The sequence below is a fragment of the Lithobates pipiens genome, unplaced genomic scaffold (genome assembly GCF_037356315.1).
Source record: "Lithobates pipiens isolate NorthernLeopardFrog02 unplaced genomic scaffold, aLitPip1_a1.2 Scaffold_27, whole genome shotgun sequence".
NCBI classification, from domain to species: domain Eukaryota; kingdom Metazoa; phylum Chordata; class Amphibia; order Anura; family Ranidae; genus Lithobates; species Lithobates pipiens.
In genome coordinates, this window is record NW_027507788.1 from 153912946 (window position 1) to 153940198 (window position 27253).

At 42.7% G+C, this 27253-nt stretch overlaps 1 protein-coding gene and 1 long non-coding RNA gene across 3 annotated transcripts in view; both read right to left on the reverse strand.

Moving 5' to 3' along the window:
* On the reverse strand, positions 1-9516 carry LOC143934247 (uncharacterized). Its single transcript, XR_013263234.1, has 3 exons — positions 8842-9516; positions 4513-8648; positions 1-800 (listed from the first exon to the last, which is right to left on the reverse strand). It is a non-coding gene; the product is annotated as an uncharacterized LOC143934247 (long non-coding RNA).
* Positions 1-27253, reverse strand: part of LOC143934245 (carotenoid-cleaving dioxygenase, mitochondrial-like) — a 73623-nt gene that overhangs the window by 18828 nt on the left and 27542 nt on the right. For both annotated transcript variants that reach the window (XM_077457687.1, XM_077457686.1), the window contains exons 3-7: positions 21744-21958; positions 18812-18927; positions 16077-16179; positions 14965-15093; positions 9523-9683 (exon numbers count right to left, since the gene is read on the reverse strand). In XM_077457687.1, coding sequence (XP_077313813.1) covers positions 9523-9683; positions 14965-15093; positions 16077-16179; positions 18812-18927; positions 21744-21958 — 724 coding nt within the window. The remainder of the gene's footprint in view (positions 1-9522; positions 9684-14964; positions 15094-16076; positions 16180-18811; positions 18928-21743; positions 21959-27253) is intronic.

The following is a 27253-nucleotide window of genomic DNA, read 5'->3' on the forward strand; positions in this document are numbered from 1 at the left end:
ACATTAAAATAAACATATGTTTTTAAAAACAACTTTAGTACAACGGCAGCAAGTATTTATTAGTAAGGTCTCATTCACTTGGGGTTTGGACCCGTAGTCTCTGAATGGGTTGGGTTGAGTCTCTTTAAATGCCTGATTAAAAAAGTCTGATTAGCAATTCATCTTCCCCAACCCTGGCTCAATATGGCTCTTTTTGGAGTTTAAATGCATGAAAGGCTGTCCTGGGGAAAAAAATGGTATTTAGAAAACCCAAAAATAAACATTTTTAAAAGATCAGTTTAAAGGAAAAAACAAAAAAACAAAAAAAAAAAAAAAAAAACAACAACACTTTGAAGAAGCTTGACCAAAATGACAATAGTTTCTCTTTACGGTGTAATTGTACTTTTGGTGCATGGAGTACAGAATACAAATTGCAATCAAAAATGAATGAGAATACACAGTGCATGCCAGCCCAGCTCAGAAGATTTTGAGAAGAAGCTCTACAGCATCAATGACAATATTGCCGGATTGGGGACAAAATGAGTGAGACTACCAGGTGGAGGCTCGGGACACCCAAAGCTACAAAATAGTGTAACGTCAAATTTTAAAGCGGAGCACCACCAAAAGGGGACGTTTTTCTTTAAGTACTTAACCCCCCCACTTTTGACATGTCATTTTTTTGGGGGGGTGGGTACCTAGTCTTGACAGTTACTCGCTACCACTTCCGCTCAGATCACCTCCCAGCGGAAGTTCTCTTCTCCAGATTCCCTCCCTGCAGTCATCTGGGAGAAGTCACAGATGACTGCCAGACCATTTAACCACTTTCAGACCGGACCATTTTGCTGGTAAATGACCAGAGGTCTTTTTACACTTTGGCACTGCGCTGCTTTAACTGGTAATTGCGCGGTCATGCAATGTTGTACCCAAACAAAATTTGCGTCCTTTTCTTCCCACAAATAGAGCTTTCTTTTGATGGTATTTGATTGCCTCTGCGATTTTTATTTTTTGCGATATAAACGTAAAAAGACCGCAAATTTTGAAAAAAAATGATATTTTCTACTTTTTGTTATTAGAAAAATCCAATAAACTCAATTTTAGTCATACATTTAGGCCAAAATGTATTCAGCCACATGTCTTTGGTAAAAAAAAAGTCAATAATTGTATATTTATTGGTTTGCGCAAAAGTTGTCACATCTACAAACTAAGGTACGTTTTCTGGAATTTACGCAGCTTTTAGTTTACGACTGTCTATCTCATTTCTTGAGGTGCTAAAATGACAGGGCAGTACAAAACCCCACCAAATGACCCCATTTTGGAAAGTAGACCCCCTAAGGAAATTGATAAGAGGCATGTTGAGCCCATTGAATATTTTATTTTTTTGCCTCAAGCGATTGAATAATGACAAAAAAAAAATTTTTTTTTTTTTTTTACACAAAGTTGTCACTAAATGATATATTGCTCACACATGCTATGGGCGTATGTGAAATGACACCCCAAAATAAATTCTGCTGCTTCTCCTGAGTACGGGGATACCACATATGTGGGACTTTTTGGGAGCCTAGCCGCGTACAGGGCCCCGAAAACCAAGCACCGCCTTCAGGCTTTCTAAGGGCGTAAATTTTTGATTTCACGCCTCACTACCTATTACAGTTTTGAAGGCCATAAAATGCCAAGATGGCACAAAACCCCCACAAATGACCCCATTTTAGAAAGTAGACACCCCAAGCTATTTGCTGAGAGGCATGTTGAGTCCATGGAATATTTTATATTTTGCCACAAGTTGCGGGAAAATTACAAACTTTTTTTTTTTTTTTTTTTTTTTCACAAAGTTGTCACTAAATGATATATTGCTCATGCATGCCATGGGCATATGTGAAATGACACCCCAAAATAAATTCTGCTGCTTCTCCTGAGTACGGGGATACCACATATGTGGGACTTTTTGGGAGCCTAGCCGCGTACGGGGCCCCGAAAACCAAGCACCGCCTTCAGGCTTTCTAAGGGCGTAATTTTTTGAGTTCACTTCTCACTACCTATTACAGTTTTGAAGGCCATAAAATGCCAAGATGGCACAAAACCCCCACAAATGACCCCATTTTAGAAAGTAGACACCCCAAGCTATTTGCTGAGAGGCATGTTGAGTCCATGGAATATTTTATATTTTGCCACAAGTTGCGGGAAAATTACAAACTTTTTTTTTTTTTCACAAAGTTGTCACTAAATGATATATTGCTCACGCATGCCATGGGCATATGTGAAATGACACCCCAAAATAAATTCTGCTGCTTCTCCTGAGTACGGGGATACCACATATGTGGGACTTTTTGGGAGCCTAGCCGCGTACGGGGCCCCAAAAACCAAGCACCGCCTTCAGGCTTTCTAAGGGCGTTACAGTTTTGAAGGCCATAAAATGCCAAGATGGCACAAACCCCCCCCCCCAAATGACCCCATTTTAGAAAGTAGACACCCCTAAATTTAGGGGTACACTAGTGAGACTAGGTAATAAATGGCGGGTGCCCTGAAACTATAAAAAAATAACTAACCAACCAGCGTCACCTGTAACAGTTATATGGTGATCACTGGTGAAAGGGTTAACTAGGGGGCAATCAGGGGGCTTTATGCGGTAGTATATGGGGGTCCCTGGCGCTATAAAAAGCTGCGGCGAACCTAAATACCTACCTGCCTAACTAGCGTCACCTGTGACACTAATACAGCGATCAGAAAAACGATCGCTTATTAGGCTGGGTTCACACTGGAGCGATGCGGGAACGCCACGAATGCGCGGCGGGTTCCCGCATCGCATGCCTCCCGGCGGCAGTTCACACTGCCCTATGCGAACTGCTGGGAGTGTCAGTGAAATGTTAATGACACCCCCAGATCAGTTCGCATATCGCAGTGCGATCTGCAAACTTGGATCGCATGGTGTGAACACCCATGCGATCCGATTCTGCTGCGGACCAAAAAAAGGGTCCCGTGCGAGTTTGCGGCGGGTGCGGCGGGTGCGACACGAATTCAGCCATACTATCTGTATAGCTGAACTCGAATCGCACAGAGATCGGATGTGATTTGCACTGCAGTGCGGTGCGAATCACATCCGTTCTCATAAACCGCTGCAATGTGAACCCAGCCTTAGTGACACTGGCGACGGGGGGTGATCACGGGGTTAAACCTTTATTGGGGGGGTTAGGGGGGTACCTTAGAACTAAAGGGGGCTAACCCTAACTGCCCTAACAGTTATTAGTCACAAATGACACCTGCCGGGTGATCAGGGGGTTAAACCTTTATTAGGTAATAAATGGCGGGTGCCCTGAAACTATAAAAAAATAACTAACCAACCAGCGTCACCTGTAACAGTTATATGGTGATCACTGGTGAAAGGGTTAACTAGGGGGCAATCAGGGGGCTTTATGCGGTAGTATATGGGGGTCCCTAGCGCTATAAAAAGCTGCGGCGAACCTAAATACCTACCTGCCTAACTAGCGTCACCTGTGACACTAATACGGCGATCAGAAAAATGATCGCTTATTAGGCTGGGTTCACACTGGAGCGATGCGGAAACGCCGCGAATCCGCGGCGGGTTCCCGCATCGCATGCCTCCCGGCGGCAGTTCACACTGCCCTATGCGAACTGCTGGGAGTGTCAGTGAAATGTTACTGACACCCCCAGATCAGTTCGCATATCGCAGTGCGATCTGCAAACTCGGATCGCATGGTGTGAACACCCATGCGATCCGATTCTGCTGCGGGCCAAAAAAAGGGTCCCGTGCGAATTTGCGGCGGGTGCGGCGGGTGTGGCGGGTGCGGCGGGTGCGGCGAATGGCTGAACTCGAATCGCACAGAGATCGGATGTGATTTGCACTGCAGTGCGGTGCGAATCACATTCGTTCTCATAAACCGCTGCAATGTGAACCCAGCCTTAGTGACACTGGCGACGGGGGGTGATCACGGGGTTAAACCTTTATTGGGGGGGTTAGGGGGGTACATTAGAACTAAAGGGGGCTAACCCTAACTGCCCTAACAGTTATTACAGTCACAAATGACACCAATGCAAAAAAAAAAAAAAAAAAAAAAAAAAAAATGACATTGGTGTCACTGTGACTGGGGGGCAGGGGTAATTGGGGGGGTGATCGGGGGGTAAAGGGGGGGTGTGAGTGTGCCTGGCATGTTCTACTGTGTGTGGGATGTGTTGGTGCAACTCACTGATCTGCTCTCCTCCGTGTCGGAACGAAAAATACCGACACGGAGGAGAGAATACATCACTTCCTCTCCTGTGTTTACATTACAGGAGAGGAAGTGATGTCACCGGGGATTTCCATTCGTCGGGAGCGATCGCGAGGGGGTGGCCATGAATGAATGGCCGTCCCCTCGTCCGGGATCGCTCCCGAACGAAAACCGACCGCCGCAGGCACCGGGCGGGGGCCCGATCGGGCCCCCGACCCGCGGGAGGCAAAGCACGTACATGTACGTGCTTATGCCTGCCCGTGCCATTCTGCCGACGTACATCGGCGTGAGGCGGTCGGCAAGTGGTTAAGACACACAGCATGACACGTACATACGCAGTGCATACCCAGCTGTGAAGCCGCAAGCTGTCAGAGCCCAGTGATTATGGATCAGCAGCCAAGATAAGCGTGGTCAGATTACAGAAGGGAACACAGGAACAGTCAGGATCAACCAGGTATTGTACAACATGGAAAAAGATAAATGATACTGCAAAAGCACTGTGCTGTATATTTTGCTTTAAAGTGATTGTAAAGTCTTGTTCTTTTTAAAATAACAATCATGTTATACTTACCTGCACTATACAGTTGGTTTTGCACAGAGCAGTCTGGATCCTCCCTCTTTGGAGCTCCTGGCCCCTCCTTCCTGATGAGTGCAGCTTGCTATGGGGGCACCCAAGCAGAGTCACAGCTCCGTGTGTCCATTCAGACACAAAGCCCTGACCCGGCCCTGCCCCCTCTCTCTTCAGATTGGCTGTCTGACTTTGCTTGACAGCTACGGAATCCAATGGTGCCGCTAAGTCTCAGTCAATCAGATGGAGAGTCCCAGATGGCTAAGACACTTGTGTACATTGCTGGAGAGAGATGGGGCTCAGGTAAGTAATTAGGGGGTGCTGGGGAGGCTGATACACACAGAAGGCTTTTTATCTTAATGCATATAATGCATTAAGATTAAAAAAAAAAAAAAAAAAAAAAAAAAACACGTCTGCCTTTACAACTCCTTGAAAGGAATAGTTCAATTTTTATTTTTATTTTTTTAGGGTTACAAACTCTTTAACTGAAAAAAAGTGTGCAGACCAGGAATTCTAGATTGCTAATCTGCATGCTTGTTCTAGGTCTGTGTCTCAGAACTGAGGACAGAGATGACCAGGTAACTAACAATCTTAAGCCACTTTCACATTATCGGACCTTCTATCCGTTTTTCATCCATCCATCAACAAACGACAATGCATTCCTATGGACAAACAGATGACCATCCATTCACCTCCACTTCCGATCTTGTCTGTTTTTTTTTTTAGCGTACAAGGATAAGTCGAGATCCGTGAAAAGAGATATTAACTGACGTTAACAATGTCCATCAAGCGTTCGATCAGTTAAGATCCTTTTGGAATAAATTAAGTTTTTTTTTTGTTTATATGTGAACTCAATCTATGACCCAGGGAGTAGTTGGACAATAGGAAGTACACCCACAAGGAGAAACATGGCCAGAGATGTCTCCCAGGAGCAACTAATAAACCTGGTGCATGAAAGGCCAGGCTTGTGGGACTCAACATGTTGGGACCAGAGTGACAGAGTGGCAACACAGCAACTATGGGAAGAAATCTATAACCTTGTGACACCAAATTGGTCCACCATGACTCCCAAAGAGCGTGAGGCACGTGGTAAGTGTTGCCCAACTGCAGCATAGTCAGTGTTTTTATGGAATTATGAGATTATGGAAACATGTGAGTAATGTACTGTTCAGAGCCAAAACATGTGTCATTTTGCTTTGTATGTATTGTTATTTACCGTTTGTAGTAATGCATGTGAATATGAGTTCAGTGCACATCCTTTCTGGCCTCTCTGAAATGTGCACCTTGTCTCAGAAGGACATAATTTCTGTGTCTATTGTTGTCCTTGTTGCACGCTGAATTTGTGGTGAGCTAAGCATAAAAATATTCAACATATGCCAACTTAGTACTACAATGATGCCTTGTTGTCATCTGAATATGTTGACAGCATTCTGTGCACATGATGTTTAAAATTGTGAATAGGCAAAGGGCATGCTGACTCCTGCACAGACTATGGAGTCCTATTGGTTGTAGGTTTTTTCTTTGCCATTTTACTCAAAATCCTTCTCAATGCGTGTTACGGGATTCGAAATTAACAGAAAGTGACATTCTTTTAGAGAAGATTTTCTAAGAGATTTGAAGGATGAGGCAGAGAGTGCAAGTGGTTCCAGAACTACCAAAAAAGAAAAATATGTCTTCTTTGAAATGTGATCCTTCCTAAAGAAAGTCATGGACATTACACCGTAATTGATGTTTGGATGTTCAATCTAGACAGTAAAAAAAAGTAGGTCTCCATATGGTAAGGTTTTGTGACCAAATGTTCTTTGTTTTTATTGTAAGACATCAAACATCTCAGAGTGTGAGGAGAACGCTGAAGAAAACTATAATGAGATAGAAGCAGTACAGAGAGGTGAGCAAGCCATTACTCGGGAGGGAGAAGGGCAGTCCCAGTCTGCGGATGAGACAGCACGTCCGAGTGCACGTCCAAGCCCTTCGCACATATCTATACATGTAAGCATACTAACAAATACTAAGCTTTATCAGACGTACATCAAAGCATCATTGCATTTCTCAACTGGCATATTATTCTCTACAGGTTAGTCATAACAGGCCAACAACATCAAGATCCTCACGACGTATCAAAGGCATAAAAATAAAAAGATGGACAAAGCCAAGTCCTTTCTGGACGAGATGACCTCCTTTATAAGACAAGGGAGTAAAGATCTCTTCTGTGATCCAAAAAACATAGTCTTTCCTGAGGACAATTTATCATATACTACAAAAAGCACCAGCAGAGAGGCTCGTGGAGATACATGGGAATATTTAATTATGTGGGGGGATGTATTAGAGATGCCGAGTCAGAAATGCCATTGCCTACTATTAGCCAGTATGAACCCCCTCATACTGGCATACCATCAATATCCGTATGAGTCCCCATGCCTTCAGGCCCAGTCATATCGGCCATCCTATCCACAGACCCCTTTGCATTCATACAGCTCAATACACAATACCCAGAGGCCTTATGTAAAAGTTCCTCTCCTTCTCAGCCTTCACAGGGAACATATCCTCCGAGTTTAAACACTAGCTCAAATTCCGCAGATGTTGCTAATAGCCAAACCAGCTCTAGTTCTTCTTCCCAACCTTCTACTTCAGATTCCCCATCCCCCACCTTTTTATCAGGATTTATAACCAGGTTTTCGTGTTAAAATCTGACTGACTTTTTGGAACGTTTGCATATTTTATGCTCTACTATTTTTTCTTTTTATTTCTCAAAGCTTTAATAAAGTGAAAAAAAAACTTGAATTTTTATACGTTTTTTGCATTTTGAATATACGTTCCTACGTTAACGGGTTATGCAGAATAATAAAACTAAAACTGTTTGGAACATATCATGTGCTTTTGTGTATTTTTATGCTGTCAAAATATAATGAAATAACCAAAAATAGCAAACATAGCACAACTAAGTAATTTTCATATGGCATCTTATGACATTTTTGTACAAGTATTGAAATTTGCACTGCATTACACATATTGATATTGCCATGGAACATCTCCTGATGGAGATAGAAAGTAGTACACATATTGGTCCCGCATAGTTATGTAGGATCTCCTTGCACATGCTCTGCTGTACTGTACAGCGGGAAGGGGGAACTCCTCCTCTTCCTCACATAGATGTCCTCCTTATCCCAGACAATATTATGCAGAATGCATCAGACCTGATTTACTAATCCAGCACTCTCAAGATTGAGTTGCACTAGTGTTTGGAAAACACTCCATTTACTAGACAATATGCCAAATTTACATTCAATGAGTTGTCTTGCGTGGCTCAGCCGATAGTTAAAGATCCTCTTCTTGTCATCTAGATTTCTTATGGCATAAGGCCTAAGCAGATATCAAAAAAGTGTGAAGGCCTCATCTGCAACAAGCATGAAATGCAGGTTTGGTCCTTCAGTTCCAGGCAGAGGCTGATCAAATGGTATGTTAAAATTGCCCTTCTCACAGTCTTTGACCCATTACAGACTCACAGAACACTCTGGAATGAGAACTGCTGCCATATGCCCCAATGTCCACAGCAATAAATGTATAATTGCTATCACAGATAGCCATGAGGACCAATGAAAAATATTTTTCGTAATTATGAAATCATGACCCGGAAGGTGGAGGCATTTGGATACAGATATGCTTCCCATCAAGGGCTCCGATTCATTTTGGAATCAGGCAAACTTTCCAAATTGTATCTGTTATTCTTCGCCACATATTTCCATCTGGTAATGACATCACTGCTGGACACAGCTTTTGCTCTATAGCTAAGCATGTATCATGTCCTCTCTCTGAAATAGTTAAAATGCCCAGTAAAAAATAATGGATTTAAAGAGGTATAGGACTGGCCAGTTGCAAGAAACCTAGAAAAAAAATTAACATCTTTTTTAGTAAAACAACATTCTTATGACACATAAGATGGATACAATATGCATTATCTATATCTACTGTATATACATGCACACACACACACTAGACCATACCAAAAAAATACACTTGATAAATGAATGACCTCTTAGGTCAAGGTCACTAAGACATTTATCTGCAGGTACACACCTTCTCATGTTGGTATGTCTCCGCAGCAGCCATGGGTGCAGCTGGTCCAGTAAATAGTCAAATGTGCCTAAAGTTTTTCTGGTGAAGTTGAAAAACTTTGTAGGATACTGTCAGAGATGAGTGTAGTGCAGAGCCACAAAACCTTCAGAAGGCCGCTTCAATAGCATGGGATGGGTCCAAAATCGTCAGTTTCCTATCCACAATCTTCTTTTTCCTTTTGCCAAATATAGACAAATATGACAGACAATGTCACGCTATTCCAAAAATTGTTGGAATCGATTGCACAACGCAGGCAGCACACACAAGGACAAAGCAAGGACACAGTAAGTTACTCACTGAAAACTGCAATGCAGCACCAAAGGAGTAGTGCTTTCTGGGTAATGTCACTAAAGCTATAGAAACTGCTGTAAGTGGATCAAAACAGAGGCAAAAACTGATGTAAACGTGTAAATGAATGGATGTTAACGTAACGGAAGACAGAGATTAACAGGATTTACGACAGATGAAGCAACGGATAACAAATGATACATTTTCAATTTATCTAAACCGACGGTGCCCGTGTAAAAGGGGCCTTAGAAGGATGTTGAAAATGGCTAACCCCTTTTTTTTATCATGCTGGCCATGAATTCTGCAATTATAGTGCAAGCCATTGTGTATTGATATTAATGGAAAACAATTTACCTTTCCTGTGTGTTTATTAATAACGTGGAAGACCGTGTTAAGCTCAGGCTCCCAGCTCATGGTCCCAGCAAAGGACTTTCCTCTAATTTGGTTAATCAACAATTTTATAATGTTCAATCTCAGAGGCTGTTCCACAAACACCACATAATTCTCACTCATTCCTTTGGAGAAAAGCAAAATGAAAGCAGAATGAAAAGCAGTGCCATAAAAAGCCCAACTTTACTATCTCAAAGCATGTAAAATTCTACAACTGAACTAATTCAAATGATCACACAGGTTACAAGATAAGTGTTGACTTAGATTGACTTGACTTAAGACTACATCTATCATACAGGGGTTGTTTTTTTTAATAAAGAATTGCATGGTCATTCACCAAGTGAAAGTGCATGTACATTCGTTTTGTGTAAACTGAGCAAAAAATAAATATTAGGCCTTTTGGATTGTAAATCATTGATTTTAAACAGGGAATACCACAAATGGAGATGTGCATTAGAAGGCATCTCCTATAATACTTGGCTCCATCTAATGCACAAATGCAGCATTTTTCATTTAAACTCAACGATTTACATCAGGGAAGTCCAACCTTTTGACCTTCCTGGGACACATTGGAAGAGAAATGGTCTTGGGCCACACATAAAATACACTAAATAAGGATAGCCAATGAGCAGAAAAAGTCGGACAGATCACAAGTTAACGACCATCGATATAGATCAATATAGATATGTATGTACGGTATATATCATATTCATCTGTAGCGCCGGTATTGCTAACGAGTACGCGATATGTGTTTAAATTTAGTTTTTGCCTAATTTGGGACCAATTGTGCTAAATTGTACTTTGGTATCAGTTTGGCTGGGCTGTATAGAAGTTCTGCCTGGTCATAGGTGGGGTTGTACACCTGTGGGAGGCTATAGAACACAGTCTGGTTGGATGCATTGGGCACCAATCTCTGTCTCGGAATCAATCAGTGGGAGTTTGTCTCACTGCATAATCCGGGAAGGGGTACTTAAGGTGCTGAAGTCACATGGTTCAGGATTCCGGTCGAGAAGCTGTTGCTGACTCCGTGGTCCTGGTCCTCCTGACCAGCCCCCAGGGGCCCTCGTGGCCTGGGGTGCTGATCCATCCATTCCCGAGCCTCAGAACTAGCTAGTTCGAGGCACAGTAACTGGAAAGAGGATTCTAAGGTGTTCCAGTGCCATCTCGGGTTTTGGAGAGGCCCAGCAACTCTACATGCGATCAGGGGAGGACTCTTCGGTAAGAGAGCCACGCACAAGGCTGGCTGCTCGGTAAGAGCCTGGAAGCTGAGCTGCCATGGACATTGATTGAATCCACAATTCTTACGGTATCGCCGAACCGGCTGAAAGATTCTGGTACAGTAAGAAAAGTTCCTACTTCTACCCTTCCAGTTGTAACTACGTTTCCAACCAAGTCTGCGCGAGAGACTTTCAAAAGCTAGAATTATCTGTTGGCTGCTAAACCCAGAACCTAAGGATTTATCAAACAGTTAAAGAGTCCAGGGGAGAGAGAGAGAGAGAGAGAGAGAGGAGAGGAGAGAGAGAGAGAGAGAGAGAGAGGAGAGAGAGGAGAGAGAGGAGAGAGAGGAGAGAGAGGAGAGAGAGGAGAGAGAGGAGAGAGAGGAGAGAGAGGAGAGAGAGGAGAGAGAGGAGAGAGAGGAGAGAGAGGAGAGAGAGGAGAGAGAGGAGAGAGAGGAGAGAGAGGAGAGAGAGGAGAGAGAGAGAGAGAGAGAGAGAGAGAGAGAGAGAGAGAGAGAGAGAGAGAGAGAGAGAGAGAGAGAGAGAGAGAGAGAGAGAGAGATAGCAGCAATTCTCAATGAATTCTCAAGGTGCTCATCAGATATTTTGGTTCTAATTTTACCCTTTGTGTGCTTTGTTCTTGAAAATAGCTGCTTGGTACTGCTGAAAACTGATGACATGAATAAGGTGCGATTGTGAATAATGGGAGATTTTTCTTTGTGAAACGTATATAAAAAAAAAGGTCCAGTAAATGTTAATGCATTTATACAAAAAAATAAAACAAACCATAATTTTTCAGCAAGGTAATGAATTTGTCTTCTGCTGCATTCAAAGATACTGTAAGTTGGCCGAAAGTTGGACACCCCTGATTTACATTGTTTGCACCATTCACACAGAACAAATGAAAATGTACTTTCACTGGATGAATGCCTATGTGAAGTTTTATAAATCAACCTCTTAGTGTAATCATGGAACAAAAATTAAATAAAAATTGCTATTCTATAAATAAAAATTGTTGCCACTTGTATGACTTGTCAGAAGGACTATGTTAAGAAATACCTCTATTGTGTTTATATTGTAGGCTGTAACAAGTTCAGACTGCTAGTGATTCATATTGTATATGTTCCTTTTCTCAGCTGTGCATATAAATACAGCAGTCACTTTTACAGTTCGTCAGTTGATTCCTGGCTAGCTCAAAATTATGTCATACATATGAATCTTGGAAACAGAAAAAAGCAGCCCCCCGTATATAGGTCCGGAGTAAAACTAGTGTGTTTGAAAACAGAAAAAAAGCATGGGGCGCCTCGATCTGAGTGTGGAGTATTGGAAATAACTTTTTGTTAGTGATGAATAAATGTGACACTCCAATTTGATGGAGGAAATATCAGCTTGTCATCTGTGGAAGTCTTGACATTGCTAGCAAAGATTGGCAGGCAAGCTGCTGGTGTTGTGCAGAGATTGGCCAGGAAGCTGTTGAGTGGTAAGAAGGAAGCGCTGGAGAATGGAGAGGCCAGCGGCGTGGTGTGCATCAGTATCTGGGTGTCCTTGGCTTGCCTGACACTCTTCTGAAATGCAGAGTTCGGCCAGGAAGCGGCTGGGCAGAAACAGAAAGGAGCGTTGTGGCCGATACCACAACCTTGATGGAGAGACGTCATCACCTCATCCTAGAGCAGATTGCCGAGCCAGCCGAGGACACTGAGAAGCTGCCGCTCCGCAGCACTGCATACAGTTTAGCTTCTCCAGCCACAACCGTTTCTGCCCAGCCGCTTCCTGGCCTAATTCTGCATTTCAGAAGAGTGTCAAGCAAGCCAAGGACACCCAGACGCCAATGCACACCACATTGCTGGCCTCTGCATTCTCCAGCACTTCCTTCTCACCACACAGCAGCTTCCCGCCAATCTATGCACAACACCAGCCAATTGCCTGCCGTACTCAACACTAGGTAAACACTCTAGGTTTACTCAGGACCTATATACGAGAGCTGCCTCTTCCCTCCATATGTTGATCCGCTTACCCCTCTTTTTATCCCTCACATCCACCTTGCTGTATTACTGGTCTGCCTACAGCAGCTCCACAGTTTTTTCCTACTGAATATCATGAATCTTCAAGGAAATTTTTTTTATTTTTTCAAAAAAAATCCATCTGCCCTGTGCTAAGAGCAGATGGATTCTGGGAAGAAAATGCTGCATGAATCATCTGCCTTTACTCAAGCTAACCATGGCTGGAAATGCTAGGGGCTGTTTTTCAAAGCAATTTATCAGCAAATTAAAGCATGGAGACATGGACAGATGGGTGAATTTTCTTTGTATATAAAAAAAAATGAATTAACCCCTTGCCGCCGAGTGTACGCAGATGTGCATACTCGGCTTCCGGGGGTTATACCGGGATGATTCCCGCACCTGCAGGCATCATCCCGGTACCGTTTTGCAGAGCAGGCGATTGGCTTTCCAGCCATAACAAACGATGCGGCTAAAAGCCGCTCGGCTGTTATGCCGGAAGAGCAGGAGGGGACTCCCCCCCCCCCCCCTCCCGCCGCTCTTACCGGTGCTCCCGCTCAATCGGGAGCACCGGTGCATGATCTGATGCCTCTGGCTGCTGGGCAGGGACTGGAATGAAGCCGTAAGCAGCTTCATTCCAGTCTCCTAATGGTAAACACGGAAGAAACGTCATGACGTCACTTCCCATTTACTCGGCTGCCAATGGCGCCGGATTTTAAAAAAAATACACTTTTTAAAGCGCCCACCGTCCCCACGAGCTCGGGAAGCAAAGAAAACACATATGGAAGTCACGCCCGCATATGTAACCGGTGTTCAAATCACACGTGAGTTATCGCCACGATCGTCAGAGCGAGAGCAATAATTCTAGCACTAAACCTCCTCTGTAACTGTAACCTGGTAACCGGAATTTTTTTTAAAGCGTTGCCTATTGAGATTTTTAGGTACCGTACTTTGTCGTCATTCCACGAGTGCGTGCAATTATAAAGTGCGACATGTTTGGTATCTATTTACTCGGCATAACATTATCTTTCACATTATGCAAAAAAATTGGGCTAATTTTACAGTTTCATTTTTTTTCAATTCATGAAAAAGTGTACATTTTCCCAAAAAGTTGCATCTAAAAAAACACCGCTGCGCAAATACCGTGTGACATAAAATATTGCAACAATCGCCATTTTATTCTCTAGAGTCTCTGCTAAAAAAATATATATAATGTTTGAGGGTTCCAAGAAATTTTCTAGCAAAAAATATGGATTTTAACTTGTAAACACCAAATGCCAAAAATAAGCTTAGTCATGAACAGTTCTCTAATGCCGTGTACACATAATCTGACTTTCCGGCAGAAAAGGTCAGGCGGAAACATTTCATCGGATATTCCGATCGTGTGTGGGCTTCAGCTGACTTTTTTTTTTTTTATTCTGACAGACCTAGAAATAGAACATGTTTTAAATCTTTCCGAAGGAATCAATTCCTATCGGGAAAATCGTTCGTCTGTATGCTATTCCGGTGGACTAAAAAACACGCAAAGGCAGCTATTGGCTACTGGCTGAATTTCCTTTTCTAGTCCCGTCGTACCTCATTGCGTTCTAAACAAACGGACTTTGGTGTGATTGTGTGTAGGCAAGTCCGTTTCAGCGGAACTCTGCCAGAAAGACCGTCAGAGTTTATTCAGATGGAAAGTCCGGTCGTGCGTATGCGGCATAAATGCTTGCAAACCTTCTACTAACCCCGTGCTACTCAATCCCATTATTTTGGAGGTAGATGGGGTGAACACAAGTCGTTAATAAAAAATGAAATTCAAGGAATCTTGTACCATCCTATTCATCTGCAATTCAAACTAGTGGTGTATACGTTGTACGTTTTAAAGTGATTATTATTATACAGTGTTTTAATTTTACCTGACTTATAAAAAAGAAAAAGCAATAACATTTTTATTTACAATAAAAAAAACACGTTATTTTATATTTTAACTTCTCATATTGGTGTCCTCATAGATTTAATCTAGGAACATATGTAATATAAATGTTTTCAGTAGCCAGTAAAATTTGTAATGGCAAATAAAATAAAAAAAACAAACAAAAAAAAAAAAAAAAAACACAAGCCAGAATTACATACAGCTCTATCAATAAGAGAGCAAAAGATTGAGAAAGTTCAACTATTATTCTCTTTTGGATACCCACAACCTAACTCACCGAAGCTGTGATAATAGGCAGGTTTCATTTTCTCCTCTGGATTTATGGAACATATGACTTGTGCTCCCTCCAGAGTTTCTCCCGAGCTGGACTTCTGAGGGGGAACTCTAATTATATTGTAACGTGTACCTATAAGGAAATAAACGTAATATGGTGCCAATAAGCTTTAAAAAGGAGAAGTTCAGAATAAAATAAATAAATAAGATCTACATACACACTTGCTTACCTGCTACACCATCAGTACAATGCTGCAAGCTGCTCCCTACTGGCTCTAAGCCAGGGAACTGAGCGATCACGTGAACGCTGATCGATCAGTTCTCGGTGTTCACTGAGCAGATAGCAGTGACTGTCAGATACCAGATCTCTGCTCTGTCCCTCCAGTGCTCACTGGGCAGGAGAGGGGATGAGAGCAGCTGGCTTAGGCTTTCAGCAGTGCACCGAGAGGCTGAGTCAGCAGTCTGTAAGGCAGCTGGGTGGATTCTGACATTTTCTGCATTATTGTCGGAATCCCTCCAGAGTCTATGTGATGTCAGCCAACAGCGGGCTTTAGCCTGCTGTCAGCTGATTCTGAGTCACTAGAGAGCACAAGTAAGTTCACTGCTGTGACAAACATGAGAATTATGTCCAAAAGAACTTTGACCATATTTCTCTTTTAACGAGCATTACCTACAGTGAAAACATATGGTAAAAATATGCTGACAATGGCAATTATTCAATACAATAAATTCCTTCTATTGAAAGAAAGCCTGTCATGACACTAAAAAGTAGCAAATTGCAGGGCACTGCAACATGAAAATTTCAACACTGCTGCTACTATGTGCTCACACACCCTTTCTATATTGTTGATTGCGAAGGACTACAACTAGCAACCTTACATTACATTATGCACTATCGCGCCACAGAATACTTAGCTGTCAGGCTGGTGTTCAATTTTAAATATGTCAAACAACAGAGACGTTATTACGTTTTAGTGAATTTGCCTGCTCAGTTCCTCTAGTAATTAAATGGTTTTATAAGTAACAATAGAATTTCATATAACTCCCAAGTTTTCTTTGCAAAGATCAGTTGTACACTAGCAAGCATTGTATGAATGAAGACATAATCACACATACCTTCTTTCCCATAAGAATTTCCCATATTGTACACAGTCCCATCAGGATCATAATGAGGGTGTGCTGTAGCACCATTTACAGCAATGAACTTGCTCCAGTCCACCTATTCATTAACAAATAAAAACGGTAATAAACCCTCACCTGCTGTTATCAAGATGGTACTGTATGTACAGTATCTCACACATGTTTTTGTAAATATTTTATTATCTCTTTTCATGTGACAACACTGAAGAAATGACACTTTGCTACAATGTAAAGTAGTGAGTGTACAGCTTGTATAGCAGTGTCAGTTTGCTGTCCCTTCAAAATAACTCAACACAGCCATTCATGTCTAAACTGTTGGCAACAAATGTGAGTACACCCCCTAAGTGAAAATGTCTAAGGTGAAGTAAAGGTGATTGACTGGCCAAGCAGGTCTCTATTGAGCATTTGTGGGACACCCTCAAAACGGAAGGTGGAGGAGCGCAAGGTTGCCAACATCCACCAGCTCCACGATGTCATTATGAAGGAGTGGAAGAGGACTCCAGTGGCAACCTGTGAAGCTCTGGTGAAAATAATGGTGGCCACACAAAATATTGACACTTTGGGCCCAATTTGGACATTTTCCCTTAGGGATGTACTCACTTTTGTTGCCAGCGGTTTAGACATTATTGGCTGTGTGTTGAGTTATTTTGAGGGGACAGCATATTTACACTGCTATACAAGCTGTACACTCACTACTTCACATTGTAGCAAAGTGTCATTTCTCCAGTGTTGTCACATGAAAAGATATAATATTTACAAAAATGCAAGGCGTGTACTCACTTTTGTGACATACTGTATGGGTCACCTTTATGTGCTTAATTTACTATTTAAGTTTAAAGCCGGGTTACAAGCACATGTACCCTAAAGCCCCATACACACTATCAGATTTTCTGATGATTTTTTCCTTCAGATTTACCAAAACCATATAATATAAGGTCAAACCTTAGGAGTTTCAATTTGTATGCAATCAGGCAGGCCCTTCTGCTACATGGTTTTGGTAAACCTGAAGGAAAAAAATCAGCAGAAAATCTGATACGTAGTGTGTATGGGGCTTTACTTGGATAGTCTTAAGCAATAAAGTTCATTTTATGTAGAATCCGATTTTTTAGCAATATATAAAAAAGGTCTTTTTTTAAATGATGAATTTTGTAAATGTGCAATAAACTTTATATTTTAACTGTTAATTTGTGTTGTACCTTCAAAGTCCCTCCATGCTTAGTTGTTTTAGTCTCTTTGAATTTAAAATAGGGGTGTGGCACTGATAGGCCAATTCAACATTCTGTTAATACTACGTAACTAAATTAAACAAGGGAAACAAGTTAAAAATAAAATCCACTGCGGGTTCCCACATCGCACCAGACTGGCACGGCAGTTCACACTGCCATATGCAAACTGCTGGGAGTGTCAATTTAATGTTAATGACACCCCCATTTCAGCTTGCACATCACACTGCGAACTGACAGTTCGGACATGAATCGGATCGCATAGGTGTGAACACAAATGCGATCCGATTCTGGCGCAGACCAAAAAACAAAACAAAATGGGTCCTGTGCGAGTTTTCTCTGAATGCGATATCAGAGATACTATATGTATGGCTGAAATCACATTCCACGGAAATCTCACTTGCAGTGCGGTGCGAATCACATGCGATCTCGCAGAGCGAGCAAGTGTGAACCTGGACTTGGTACTGATGTTCCTCCAGCTTAAAAACGGTTTCCTACATGAAAGCAGAATGCGTTGTCCCTCCCTTAGGGGCTTTTTCTAGAGCCATAGGACTTTTGGCACTTAACTTATACTGCTCAGGGTGAGCAGAGTGTGGGTTGGGCACTACTGTACATTAGCAACAATAAGCTCCAATTTCCAAAAAACATTTTCTCGAACAGAAGTGCACTACGTTTGATGGGATCATTTATGCTCCACATAATCTCAGCCTATTGTAGTTGCAGGTGTCTTATGATTGGTCTCTAATGTTTATCTGCACTTGGAAGAGCATGCTTCAGTAAAATCACACAAATAACATCATATAGATTCAGGCCAAATATATTTATAATAGTGAAGATGAATATCAGAGATGTCAGAGATGTCAGTGACATCCCAGCGCTTTTGGCAGTGGATAATGGGATGAGATATCAGAAGTTTTGGGAATAAGCAGATAGAGGATAGTGTTTGATAAACGCTCAAAAAGGCAGGATAGTGGCCTATTGGTTAGCATCCTATTTTGCAGCACTATGGTCCTGGGTTCAAATCCCATTTGGGACACGAACTGTATGGAGTTTGCATGTTCTCCCTGTGCTTGCATGGGTTTTCTCCCATTCCCGATAGGTTCATGAGCTCATCTAAATTGGCCCAAGTATGTGTACGTATGCAGAGGAGGAGGAGGGACCTTGGAGATTGTAAACTCCTTAAGGGCAAGGACTGATGTGAATGTACAAGTGTAAATTGTTAGGGCTATAAGAATACCTGTAATAAATTGCTGGGGCTATAAAAATATCTGTAATCATAAAAAAATAATTTAATTGTAATTAAATAATGCATTACTTTAGAACACATGATAACCACTGTTCCCCATAAATTTGAGTGACTAGACTAGTTAAAAACTACCAACATTTTTCAGTGTTCTGGGCGGATATTTAGAGTCAGGTGCCCTGCTCTTCATCGAAGTCCTTTGAATCTTATAAAATCCTTTCTGGAATATATTTTTTTTATATTACCTTGTCCAGTGTTTTTAGAGTTGCCGGATCCACTTTTCGCATAAAATTGGTCTCAGTGCTGACATAATAATCCCCTTTATAAATCACATAGTTTACGCTACAGTTGTCAGTGGATGCTGAAAGGGATTGAAAAAAAAACAAAAAACGCGAGTTATGTCTACTGAAGTAATAAAGCACTACAATAATACAGAGGCAACCTGCAAAAGTAATGATTATGTCTTGGCTCAGGGCCTGTTTGCATCATTGTGCTGCAGTAATGAAGTGGCATCCAAAGCACCTTGCCAACAAACGTGTGTTGTAGCGCACAGTAACACACGACTATGCATCGTACTGTGCTGCTTTACCATCAGCAGTACATGCACATTTTTGGAGTGTTTTATGCATCAGGCAGGGAACATATTTGGGGGGCACACCCCAATGCGTTTAGATTCAAGATGGTGCCGCTATAAGAACAACAACCAATACAGAACATATTACAGCGCACACATTCAAGAATTACATTTCCAGCAGGCTAGTTAAAAACACCTAAACATATAAAAAAAAATAAGGGGGTTTGGTCACACTATATGGTTATATAGTGCTAAGCCCACTTACTGTGTCAAAGTACCTCAAATTAGTGGGTCCTACCCTAGTAATAGAATGAAAGATCCTGCGTCTCAACCATGGGAGCCAAACCAATGTGGGAGAACTGAAGGGATTCCTCCTATGCACTGGAGGTCACTAAATAAGAGGTAATGAAGAGGGAGAGGGGTTCTCCATACCATTTTTTGAATATGTTCAGGTGTTTTTAACTAGCCTGCTGGAAATGTCATTCTTGAATGTGTGCACTGCAATATGTTCTGTATTATGCATCAGGCAGTCTGTACCAATCAATTGGTTGTCATAAAGGGATTGTAAAGGCAGAAGGTTTTTTAAAAAGCCTGTGTGCAGCAGCCTACCTCAGCTCCCCGAAAACTTACCTGAGCCCCCTCTAGATCCAGCGATGTTGTAGTAATGTCTTGTCTGCCCGGGACTCGCCTCCTCATTGGCGTCACGTTGCTGTCCCAGCCATTGGCAAGAACAGAAAGGGATCAAGGCCAGAGCCGCAGCTGCGTGTCTGTGTGGACACAGGGAGCTGCGACTCAGCTCTGATGCCCCTATAGCAAACTGCTTGCTGTGGGGGCACTCAACTGGAGGGAGGTGCCTGGAGAGCCGGCGAGGGACTCAAGAAGAGGAGGATCCGGGCTGCTCTGTGCAAATCCACTGCACAGGGCAGGAAAGTATTTATTTTACCTCGAGAAAAAAAAAACGTGACTTTCCAATCACTTTAACGCATTGTGCAATAATGTGTGTGCGTTAATGCAGTCCAACAATATGAATAGGGCTTGCATGTTATACCATAATTGCAAGTAAATCGAGACCATCGTGAATATGTTCTAAAAGAAATAGAAAAATAAATAAACAAAGTGGCATACTGGGTCTTGTAGCTTCACAGAGATACTGTATGAGGGATGCCAATAGAACATAAGAGGACTTTACTTGTCAAAAGAGATACAATTTAGTAAATAATAGGGGTGCACCGAATGGGTTTTTTGGTGCCGAAACCAATACCAAAAATGAAAAATACACTAGGCCGAAAACCGAAACAATACCAAAAGTTTTCAAAAATATTTTTATACAGGAGACAGTCACAGACTGGGGGCACGGTACAGGAGACGGTCACAGACTGGGGGCACGGTACAGGAGACGGTCACAGACTGGGGGCACGGTACAGGAGACGGTCACAGACTGGGGGCACGGTACAGGAGACGGTCACAGACTGGGGGCACGGTACAGGAGACGGTCACAGACTGGGGGCACGGTACAGGAGACGGTCACAGACTGGGGGCACGGTACAGGAGACGGTCACAGACTGGGGGCACGGTACAGGAGACGGTCACAGACTGGGGGCACGGTACAGGAGACGGTCACAGACTGGGGGCACGGTACAGGAGACGGTCACAGACTGGGGGCACGGTACAGGAGACGGTCACAGACTGGGGGCACGGTACAGGAGACGGTCAGAGACTGGGGGCACGGTACAGGAGACGGTCAGAGACTGGGGGCACGGTACAGGAGACGGTCAGAGACTGGGGGCATGGTACAGGAGACAGTCAGAGACTGCGGACATGGTACAGGAGACGGTCAGAGACTGAACATGATATAAGAGATCAATGCAGCCTCACCAGTGCCCGTCATGCAGCCTGCGTGTGCCCCTCAGATGCAGCCCGCTTGTGCCTAAAAGATGCAGCCTCACCTGGCCCGTCATGCAGCTTGCCAGTGCCCATCATGCAGCCTGCCAGTTCCCGAATCAGAGCGGCGATCTCTGTGTGTCACGGAGCTGCATTTGAATTGCCTGGGTCGCAGTAACGATGTCCCGCCTCCTGTAATCACGTGACATCGATTCAATGTCCCACCATTGGATCACTGTGCCGTCTGTCACAGGAGGCGGGACACTGTTAGTGCCGTCTGTGTAGTTAAGCTCTGTGACACACAGAGATCGCGGCGAGGAGGGAGGGGAGGGGAGGAGGAGAAGAGACGACTGCGGTGCGCCGCGCTAGAACGACACCCCCGTACTGGGCAACATCAGGGGTGGGCCCCACTCCATTTTCGGCACCGTTATTAGCGTGATTTCCTTTTCGCCATTTTTCTGAAAAGGCCATTTTCGGCTGATATGTTTCGGCGGGCAAAATTTTGGTGCATCCCTAGTAAATAAATCCCACAGTGTGAATGAAATAAACCAAATCATTTAACAACTAAAAGCCAGTAGAGAGAATATTTTGCTTTCATTGGTTTGAGTAAGCACAAAGTCACAGATCACTGTCTGTGGCCTCTGGGCTGCAGTTTGGGCACCAGAGAGATAGACACTACTGTTTCTATATAGAAACAGTATATAGCAAGATCGAGTATTTACCTTTTTTTAAATCGAATCTGGATTTCATGCGATCGTATACAGACATGCAGGGGTCTGGAGCTGCCAAAGTACCAAACTCTGAACATACGATCCGATTCGCTGTCTTATTCTTTATATAGGCGTCACTTTCCAGAAATTTGCTCATGTAGGTGACAGAGCCATTTTCAATGTGGAAGTTGTGCATTAAAGCCATGCCATCAAACCAGTGATTGTACCTGAAACAAGAGATGCCATTCTTAAACAAGGTAGGAAATAATACAAACAACCCCACTACATACAGTAAATTAGTGCTTGTTTGAAATTACATTAACAGCTTCTCTTAGGATCATCTATATTTTAAACAGGTATTATAGTCTAATTAAAACTGAACACCTGGCAGACATAAGACACTATTTATCCAGTTAAGCATTCATAAAAAATACTAATCAGGTATTGAAAAAAGTGAGATCTGGGAACACTGAACAACAGTAAAATATTAAATGTAAAATAAACAATAACTTTAAACAGGCCTAAAAAAATATTGTCATGTAACCCAAAATTGTTCCGTAGATACAAACAATATAAAATACAGTTGTGCTCAAAAGTTTGCATCCCCTGGCAGAAATGGGGACATTTTGGCATTGATATTGAAAATATGACTGATCATATCAAAAACGGTCTTTTATTTAGGAATAGTGATCATAAGAAGCAATTTATTATCACACAGTTGTTTGGCTCCTTTTTAAATCATAACAGAAATCACCCATGTGGCCCTGCTCAAAAGTTTCCATCCCCTGGAATGTTTTGCCTTAGTACAGACAAAAAAGGTGACACACACAGGGTAAGACTACAAATAAAAGGTTAATTTCCCACATCTGTAGCTTTTTAAATTGCATGTAGTGTCTGTGTATAGTCATTGAGTTTGTTAGCTTTCGCATTGGATGCACTGAGCAGGCTAGATACTGAGCCATAAAGAGCAGAAAAGAACTGTCAAAGGCCTGTTTAACAAGGTAATGGAACTTTATAAAGATGGAAAAGGATATTAAAATATATCCAAAGCCTTGAATATGCCCATCAGTACTGTTTAATCACTTATTAGGAAGTGGAAAAATTGAGGATCTCTTGATCCCAAGCCAAGATCAGGTAGACCAAGATTACAGCTACAACTTCCAGAAGAATTGTTTGTAATTCAAAGAAAACCCACAGGTAACCTCAGAAGAAATACAGGCTTTTAAGGCTAAGAAGTAAAGTTGCTTCGAAATGCGTTCCTGTTCCAGCATTTTCCTACAACAGATTGTGGCTTCATATCTGTTCCATCCATGGCTCTGGCTCTCCGGTGACAGTGGTTCCCTCCTTCTATTCCATCTCTGTTCCCTTGCCGGAGACCAAGGAAAGACATCCTGGTTGTGTGTCTGATCTCTGTCCAAGAGGCTACCCGATTGCCGTGCCGAGCTCTATTTTATCTTTGTGACTGCTTTTTTTACATTTTCTATTAAAATTACACTTTACGTGCTACACTACGATTGTTGTGCTTCTCTCCCCCTTCCCCAATTTTTGTTTCTTAAATTAATGGATGCAGAACATAAATATATTAACACAGTTCAAAGATCTATATTGCAAAGAGGCATGTAAACGCAAGTATATTTAAATGCAGGGGAACTTGACGTTTGTTTATATCCCCAGCTCAAATTTTCCTGCATTTAAATAAAACAAACACATATTTGAATGAAGGCTTATTTGTAAAAAAAAAAAAAAAAAAAAAAAAAAAAAAACAGGAAAGAGGTCATATTATCCTGGGACCATTCTTTCTACAACAGGGATCAAGCTGCAATGCTTAAAGTGGAGGTCCACCCTAAAGTGGACCTTCCGCTCATTGGAATCCTCCCCCCCTCCGGCGCCACAATTGGCACCTTTCAGGGGGGAGGGGGGTGCAGGTACCTGTACAGTACAGGTATCTGCACCCACTTCCGGCGTAGATTCTGCAGAAGGTACGCCCCTTTCCGCAGAATCTACTCCCCTTTCCGAAAGTCCCCCTCTGCCTGCTGGGAAACACACGGATCCCACAGACAGCGGCGACCATCCTTATTGCGCAGTGCGACTCGCGCATGCACAGTAGGGAACCGGGAAATGAAGCCGAAAGGCTCCACTTCCTGATTCCCATACCCAAGATGGCGGCAGCAGCACCCGAGAGACGATCGAGAGATCGGCTTCGGGTGCTGACATCGCGGGCGAGCTGGGCGGGTAAGTGTCATTATTCTAAAAGTCAGCAGCAGTATTTGTAGCTGCTGGCTTTAAAAAAACAAAAAACAAAAAAAAAACGGCGGAACTCCCGGCGGACTCCCGCTTTAAATTAGTATTAAATCCCAAACCAAAAATGTAATATATTGCAGTTTACCAATCATTAGATAACACACAGTGTATTGAAGTGCCTACACTCTGGATGAAGGAGTAAAGGCACCTTTGGATAGCAGCATTGTTAATTTGAGGGGGGGGGGAGGGGTGTTAGATGCATTAGCAGATTTAGGTACACTAACAAATTGAAGCCAAACTCCAAATGACACTTTACAAGCAGTTACTATTACTACTACTGTTTTTTTACTTTTACTTTTGGGATAAAGGTTCTAACCACTTCCCGCCAAATCACATACCTGTGCATCATTTGGCATCACCCCGATACCATTTTTTTAGAGCGGACGGTCATCTCTCTTGTAATAACTGGATGTGACTAAGCAGCTGCTCGGCTGTTATTACAAGCAGCAGGAGGAGACGCTCCCCCCTGCTCACCTGGGCTCTCCCATCCCACCAGGAGACCTGAGTGACCAGCCGAAACGTCCGCTGGCTGGCCGGAGACCCGAACAAAGCCGGGATAGGCTTTGATCGGGTCTCGGATGTAGTAACCCAGAAGCAACGTTACTTCTGGTTTACTCGGGAGTCAACGGAGCCAATTTTTAAAAATTGAAAGTAATCAAATACGCCAATGTTGGCATTTTGAATACTTTCAAGTGCAGGAGGAGGGGTTTCTGGGGTCTCCTCCTTTATGGAGGAGACCCCAGATCCCTCCATAAAGAGTACATGTGACTGCCTATTACTGTCACATTCCTTGTGACAGCAATAAAAGTGATCGTAAAAAAGGACAGTGTAAAAATAAATAAGGGGAAAAAAAAAAAAATGTAAAACGCCCCATCCATCCATGCTCAAGCGCAGAAGTGAATGCATGCGCAAGTCACGCCCCTTGCTGGCGGTAAAGCGGCGCTTTATTTAGTGGCACTTTACTGTCATTTTAGCTTCGCTAGCGGGGCAGTTTTAACCCCCACTAGCGGCCGAAAAAGGGTTAAAACCGACCGCAAAGTGCCGCTGCAGTGGCGATTTTCAGGTGGGTTTGCAGCGCTGCCCCATTGTTTTCTATGGGAAGGGGCGCTTTAGGAGCGGTAAATGCGGCTTGCAGGACTTTTTTGACCGCCCTGCAAACTCACCGCTCCAGTGTGAAAGCCCTCAGCAGCTGTTTCAGGGTGCTTTGCAGGCACTATTGTTAGCGCTAAAGCACCCCAGTGTGAAAGGGGCCTAAAACAAGAACGCTAACAACCTGAGATATCATGGACACAAGTTTATACAGTGTTTGATCATGGTGCCAGATGGGTGCTTGTAGTGACATCAGTGGATGGCACCACATAAACCACAGAATGATGAGCCATCACCAACATTCTGTTGCAATCATAAACATGGTTATTAGTGCGATGACATATCAGTCAGGTAAGCCTTAGTTACGTGACTGATGTGACATTTGTTTTAATAAAAATGAAAATGAGTGCAACAGAGTGCTGGTGACACATCATCGTTCTTCTTTAACCACTTTCAGACCGGACCATTTTGCTGGTCAATGACCAGAGAGGTCTTTTTACAATTTGGCACTGCGCTGCTTTAACTGGTAATTGCGCGGTCATGCAATGTTGTACCCAAACAAAATTTGCGTCCTTTTTTTCCCACAAATAGAGCTTTCTTTTAAAAGGTATTTGACTGACTCTGCGATTTTTATTTTTTGCGATATAAACGTAAAAAGACCGCAAATTTTGAAAAAAAATGATATTTTCTACTTTTTGTTATTAGAAAAATCCAATAAACTCAATTTTAGTCATACATTTAGGCCAAAATGTATTCAGCCACATGTCTTTGGTAAAAAAAAAAGTCAATAACTGTATATTTATTGGTTTGCGCAAAAGTTGTCACATCTACAAACTAAGGTACGTTTTCTGGAATTTACGCAGCTTTTAGTTTATGACTGCCTATCTTATTTCCTGAGGTGCTAAAATGGCAGGGCAGTACAAAACCCCCCCAAATGACCCCATTTTGGAAAGTAGATACCCTAAGGAAATTGATAAGAGGCATGTTGAGCCCATTGAATATTTTATTTTTTTGCCTCAAGTGATTGAATAATGACAAAAAAAAATTTTTTTTTTTTTATTTTTTTTTTTTTTACACAAAGTTGTCACTAAATTATATATTGCTCACACATGCCATGGTTATATGTAGAATTGTAACCCAAAATACATTCTGCTGCTTCTCCTGAGTACGGGGATACCACATGTGGTCGACTTTTTGGAAGCCTAGCCGCGTACGGGGCCCCGAAAGCCAAACACCGCCTTCAGGATTTCTAAGAACATACATTTGTAATTTCACTCCTCACTACCTATCACAGTTTTGAAGGCCATAAAATGCCAATATGGCACAAAACCCCCACAAATGACCCCATTTTAGAAAGTAGACACCCCAAGCTATTTGCTGAGAGGCATGTTGAGTCCATGGAATATTTTATATTTGGCACAAGTTGCGGGAAAATTACAAACTTTTATTTATTTTTATTTTTTTTTCACAAAGTTGTCACTAAATGATATATTGCTCACACATGCCATGGGCATATCTGAAATGACACCCCAAAATAAGTTCTGATGCTTCTCCTGAGTACGGGGATACCCCATATGTGGGACTTTTTGGGAGCCTAGCCGCGTACGGGGCCCCGAAAACCAAGCACCGCCTTCAGGCTTTCTAAGGGCGTTACAGTTTTGAATGCCATAAAATGCCAAGATGGCACAAACCCCCCCCAAATGACCCCATTTTGGAAAGTAGACACCCCTAAATTTAGGGGTACACTAGTGAGACTAGGTAATAAATGGCAGGTGCCCTGAAACTATAAAAAAATAACTAACCAACCAGCGTCACCTGTAACAGTTATATGGTGATCACTGGTGAAAGGGTTAACTAGGGGGCAATCAGGGGGCTTCATGCGGTAGTATATGGGGGTCCCTGGCGCTATAAAAAGCTGCGGCGAACCTAAATACCTACCTGCCTAACTAGCGTCACCTGTGACACTAATACAGCGATCAGAAAAACGATCGCTTATTAGGCTGGGTTCACACTGGAGCGATGCGGGAACGCCACGAATCCGCGGCGGGTTCCTGCATCGCATGCCTCCCGGCGGCAGTTCACACTGCCCTATGCGAACTGCTGGGAGTGTCAGTGAAATGTTAATGACACCC